This window comes from Priapulus caudatus, unplaced genomic scaffold, assembly GCF_000485595.1.
Source record: "Priapulus caudatus unplaced genomic scaffold, Priapulus_caudatus-5.0.1 Scaffold318, whole genome shotgun sequence".
In the NCBI taxonomy this organism is placed as follows: Eukaryota; Metazoa; Priapulida; class Priapulimorpha; order Priapulimorphida; family Priapulidae; genus Priapulus; species Priapulus caudatus.
Window position 1 is genome coordinate 11,797 of NW_014577379.1, and position 5,778 is coordinate 17,574.

The window sequence follows — 5,778 nt, forward strand, 5'->3', positions numbered from 1 at the left end:
GTGTGCGTGCGTGTGTGTGCACGTACACGTGCGGTGCGTGTGCACGTACACGTGCGTGCGTGCGGTGCATATGCACGTGTGCGTGCGTGTGTGTGCACGTACACGTGCTGTGCGTGTGCACGTACACGGCGTGCGTGTGTACGTACACGTGGTGCGTGCGTGCGTGCGTGTGCACGTACACGTGCGTGCGTGTCTGTGCGTGCGTGCATTCGTGCACGTGCGTGCGTGTGTGTGCACGTACACGTGCGTGCGTGTGCACGTACACGTGCGTGCGTGCGTGCGTGCCACGTACGCGTGTCGCGGCGTGTGTTACGTACACTGTGTGCGTCGCGTGCGTGCGTGTGCATGTACACGGCTAATTACGAACTCGCTTATAACGAAAACAATGCACAAGCTATAACCAAAGAAGCGTCAAAGGCGCCGCCTGTCTGTGTAGTATGGTAATTATTTATTTATTTTTAATTGAGTAGTAATTTATAATATTTTCTCAATAAAATAATGCATGCTGCGGTATGCTGGAAACACCTGCGGAAATTCACGAGTGGTTTACGGCACCTCGTCAGCTCGTGTAAAGTTACGCAAAGGTTTACGTAAATTTAGCTTGATGAATCGCACCTAAAACGGCCTCGCTTGCGTACGCGAATCGTAGAAAAATTTACTAAATAGCCGTGTTGATGAATCGCAACTAAGCAACGTCGATTGCGTACACAAGATTTACGCAAAATATTTTGCGTACGCAGCTTGATGAATCTACCCCCTGATTCGCACACTTCACGTGCTCATTGCCGCCCCCCCCCCTAAATAAAAATCCTAGCTACGCGGCCTGGCGTAGAGTACATATAATCTTTCGACTCACTACCGTGACGCCACACCTAGAAATTGCGGGTATTGAGCCAGCCGAACGTACATGTACCCATGTATAGGCACAAAATCACATACATAGTTTAGTAGGTCATCGGGGCAGACCCTGGATTGGTAGATTTTGTCGTGAAGCGTCATTTCCAGTCATCCTCAATAAGAGGTTTGTGCATGCATGTGTTGATCTCGGTAAGCCATATAGAACTAGTCATAGCATAACTGAACTGTTGTTATTCGCATTAGAACTGCCAAACAAGTTTCATGCAGATTTATAACAGAACGTATAAAGAGACAGGGCCTGCGTACGTCCTTAAAAAACTGGGTATTGATCGGACGAAATGTATATTGTGAATGGCACTAGTTCAAAAGAGAGCGATCACCTCGTAACCTCGGAAAATTTACTTTTCTCAATCCGAGGAACATTATATCCAACGCTACAATAACAGATGACCATTCTTACGTCAGACTAAATGATAGCCATGAATAAGTGAAGGTCAATGGCGATTTAGACCGGATAATTCGTAGAGCTTTGTTATTATGAGGAGTATGCCCAGCTCAGGGGCGGATGCAGGATTTTGTCTAGGGGGGTGCAGGTGGGAAGGGCACTTTGAGATTTTGTTAGGGGCAACTTTTCTTGGAGCACGCGAAGGGGGGGGGGTCTGGGGCCCCCCAGAAATTTATGAAATTAGACTCCCTCAGATGCGTTTCCTGCGCGAGCAGGGGGGGTCGGACCCCTGGACCCCCCCCCCCCCGTACACGCCCCTGTGCCAGTAGTACTTACTTTTACTAAATTTAGACAAATGAGTGGCTCTTAATTGCCAGAGAGAATATAGTAATAGTACTACTAAGTAGTTTTAAGTAAAAAAATGCCAAGATAACATCGAAAACTATTCAGAACAAGGCCGTACGCAGAAAATTTTCTGTAGGGGGGCAAAGGTACTCCCCATGCCCCCTGTGCCCTAAAGTTTCGCAATTTCACATTTCTTTTTTTAAAGTGTATATTTCTTTGATGATTTACGATGTACACACGCACGCACGCACGTGTACGTACACACGCACGCACGCACGCACGTGTACGTGCACACGCACGCACGCACGCGTACGTGCACACACACGCACGTGCACACACACCGCACGTGTACGTGCACACAGACGCACGTGCACACGCACGAACGCGTCTACGTACACACGCACGCACGCACGTGTACGTACACACCACAGGCACTTGAAGCGTTTCATCTGTAAACACATGCCGCCGCCATTGCTGCTGCGCTGCACACTGACACATAAATATATAGTGTGCGTATAATGTGTTATATAATATAGTTATATATGTGTGTTATAAAACACATAATAAATACTCTATATTTATGTGTCAGTGTGCAGCGCAGCAGCAATGGCGGCGGCGTGTGTATACAGATGAAACGCATCAAGTGCCTGTGGTACGTACACGCACGCACGCACGCACGTGTACGTACACACGCACGCACACACGTGTACGTGCCCCTGCTTTCATCAGTGTTGAACGCAATCATACAAACGAAAATGAGGCAACTATCACATCCCCCAGCACTCCTCCCCACAGTTACTCCTCACATCCCCCAGGTACAGCTGTAGACAGAGCTAGAGCCATATGGTTTACATACAAGAGAGGCGTCAGTTTGGTTCCTATGGTATGTGACGCACAGTGATTGGTTTATGTTAGGCACTCTCCTCAACAGCCAGCAGCTACGATGGCGTAGTGGATTTACACTGGAATTCATTCATCAGCTCTTGATATCGTAAAGAACGTGTCTTTAGGTTAGCTGTGGCTTGATATGATAAGAAGGAATAATGAGTGATGATACATACGTGTGTTTATCCTGTTTACTCGTCCTAACGTTACAACGCAATTAACACGTTTAATTAACTTAATTAGCCTCCGCCAACAAGCTGTATTCGCGCGACCTTTGTAGCGAGCCGCACGACTGTTCTCTTGTGGATTGTCCATTTGTGACCCATATATTGTTATGTTTCTAAAAAGGTCTGCGCAGCGACTTAATTAACGTAGTTTGTGGTGGGTAAAATTAACGTTGTTAAATTAGTCTACTAACTCATTTTCATCTATAATAATAACCGTAGATCTGTTACATCGAATAGTTCCCGACCGCGAAAATAACAACACGCCAATAATTCATACCGAATAATACCGAATAATTCATAATTCACCGACGGCGAAATTAACCACCTGCGAAATTGCCCGTCAAGTCTGAATTCGCGAAAATATATGTACGCGAAAAATATGGCGTATACAGTAATTTCGCAGTTGAACTTAATCCAATTTATAAAAATAAAAATGACTTGTCATCACGATAACGCTATATACTCATGTCATGCATTCATTTTGCCATCACCGAAGTAGCTTGTTTAACAGAAGAGTTATTGTTTATTAACGAAATAGTGTTTCTTGCACATAGATTGCGATATGCACATTTAAAGCCTGTTCTTTATAACAACCCTAAATGGTTTGGTGTCCATTCCGATTGCAGAAATCTTCGGTTCCACGTCAGTAACTTCCCCTGGTGGCTCATTCCAGCTGTATCGCTGTAGGAAACATGCAAAGAGCACAAACAGGTCTATCTTAGCAATGGACTCTCCAACGCAAACACGTCTCCCGGCAGAGAACGGGAGGAAGCTAGGCATCTTGGTCCTGATGGAGCCATGCTCGTCAAGAAACCGTGTTGGATCAAACTTCTCAGGATCAGTCCAGTACGCTGGATCGTGATGGAGTCCGTACAGGTTGAACATCACCATCGTGTCTTTTGGGACGTCATAACCACCTATATGTGCATGATAATTATATAATCGTAACTGACGAATTCTAACACCTTCATCTATGCTAGATACTTTGGTAGTCCACAAAATATGCGTGACTCCAAAAGAAATACGCCACTTACAAAAGATTAAACCACGTTTTGATTATTAATGTTTCCGCAATCCACGTATTATATAGGTTGTCACAGTAGCGACAAAATTTGACAACACTGCCAACGTTATTTCGTGAAAAGGAAATTAAAAACGGCAAAACGTGCAAACGGCTAACTTATTTACAAAATAGCTGCATAACGTGTTTATCATCTATCAGATAGCTTGGGCTGATAGAAATGCAACCATTTACGCCGGTTACCTTAGTAATTATATAGAATAAATGGCTTACCAACTGTCGTGTCTATGGTCGCGCAGTGAGGTAGGGCAATAGGGGCAGGTAGTCGATGTCGCATGACCTCATGCAGGATGGCGTCGCAGTATGGCAGATTTTGTTTGTCGTGAAAGTTAACTAGACGATCTTGACCTACAAGTATAGCATCAGCGTTCAATGACCTGATAAATGCCTATCGCACAATTTTAAAATGCATTGCTCACATCTTAATCACAAAAAGTAATCTAAAATAATACCTTAGGCTATCAATAAAAATGATAGCTCATGTCTATAAATTGATATTTGTCTTCTTCGATATAAAATTATCATCAATCGAGTTCAAACTAGACATACCAATGACATTGTCGATTTCCTCTTGCCCCTTTTTCTGAATCTCTGGGTGCGCCATCATGAACTTTATGGTCCACAGTAATGTAACTGATGTTGTATCCGTCCCAGCTTAGTGATGAAACGTATAAAATTAATGTAGTCACCGCATTTCATCGTGACAAAACAAATCTAGTATGTAAAATATGTATTTACGGGGAAATTCCATAATTGTAAGCAATATTGAGTTATTTTTAGTGTGGAATCTCGGTTTTATGGGATTTATAATTAATATCGATAGCCCATTTACATTTGGTTTACCAAATGACAGGTTCGCTATGACCCGAATTATGACCCGAATTAGGACCCGAATTAGGACCCGAATTAAGGAAATCTAACGGGGTTCAGTATTTTTTCATGTTTATTTTAAGGTACTGTTACGCTTGTTTTTTTTTTAGAAATACAAATAATTAATACAAGTTTTCATTTTTGTATGCCATTTAATTAGAATAAGGAAGTAATGAGTATAGGTGATTTAATAACCAGATTATTGTTCTGTAAAATGAGATGTGACCATTAGAGTATACTCGGGTTTTCGTAAAGTAGGTTCGTGTTACTCTTACGTACCTCCAAATATGTCAATCAATGTCTGCACAATATGGGTTTCAGTAAGGATATCACGTTCTTCTTCCGGCATATCCTGATGCGCAAGAATTAGGTCATCACACAGATCTCGAATGTCATCTAAGAAAATTAAGCAATTTATTAGACATGGGTGATTCCACACTAATACCGCCTGTAGGCGCACCTATTTATATATAATAGACACTGAATCGTGATTTACTGGCATCACTAGAAATGTTTCTGCGCTTTATTCTGAACGTAGCAAACATCCGAATAGCTTACTGCGTGTAAACGTGATATATTTGTGATGCTGATACTCTCCCCGTCATCTCTAATAGATATGTTCCTGCGCTTGATTCCAAACATAGCAAATGTCCAGACAGCTTACTGCGTGTAAACGTGTCTTTGTGATGCTGATATTCTTCCCGCCCTCTCTTTATAAACTCGTCAGACAGTTCCATAAAGCGTTTCTGTGAGGTGGTCCGCGGGAAGTATTTCAGAGCGCTGATATAGTCTGGTGCAAAGCCACCGCTCATAATCTCGTTCAGTTCATTCATGGACGATATAATCTTAGTAAAATCGGGATCATCTATAGAAAAACTGAACAAAATTGCGAATTAAATAAACTACAGCTGATCTCTGTGGGCTAAATTTAATAATACCCATAATTTGTCTTAGGTGAGGCATGCAATAACATAGGTAACAACATTCATAAAATTGTCATGGATATTAATAGAACACACACACACACACACACACACACACACACACACACACACACACACACACAC

General features: G+C 42.8%; 2 protein-coding genes across 3 annotated transcripts in view; both read right to left on the reverse strand.

The window, feature by feature from the left end:
• LOC106808964 (steroid 17-alpha-hydroxylase/17,20 lyase-like) overlaps window positions 1-5,778 on the reverse strand; it is a 34,169-nt gene that overhangs the window by 9,747 nt on the left and 18,644 nt on the right. The window lies entirely within an intron of this gene.
• Window positions 3,264-5,573, reverse strand: LOC106808965 (steroid 17-alpha-hydroxylase/17,20 lyase-like). Its single transcript, XM_014811904.1, has 5 exons — window positions 5,376-5,573; window positions 4,991-5,107; window positions 4,391-4,495; window positions 4,055-4,189; window positions 3,264-3,677 (listed from the first exon to the last, which is right to left on the reverse strand). The coding sequence occupies exons 1-5, from the start codon at window positions 5,542-5,544 to the stop codon at window positions 3,331-3,333; spliced, it is 873 nt and encodes a 290-aa protein (XP_014667390.1). The 5' UTR covers window positions 5,545-5,573; the 3' UTR covers window positions 3,264-3,330.

Coding starts and splice junctions, on each gene's coding strand:
- LOC106808965 (XM_014811904.1), bottom strand. CDS start 5,544: ATGAATGAACTGAACGAGATTATGAGCGGTGGCTTTGCACCAGACTAT. Junction 4,496..4,990: donor ATTGATTGACATATTTGGAG/GTACGTAAGAGT, acceptor TTCATCACTAAG/CTGGGACGGATACAACATCA. Junction 3,678..4,054: donor GACCATAGACACGACAGTTG/GTAAGCCATTTA, acceptor ATGCACATATAG/GTGGTTATGACGTCCCAAAA.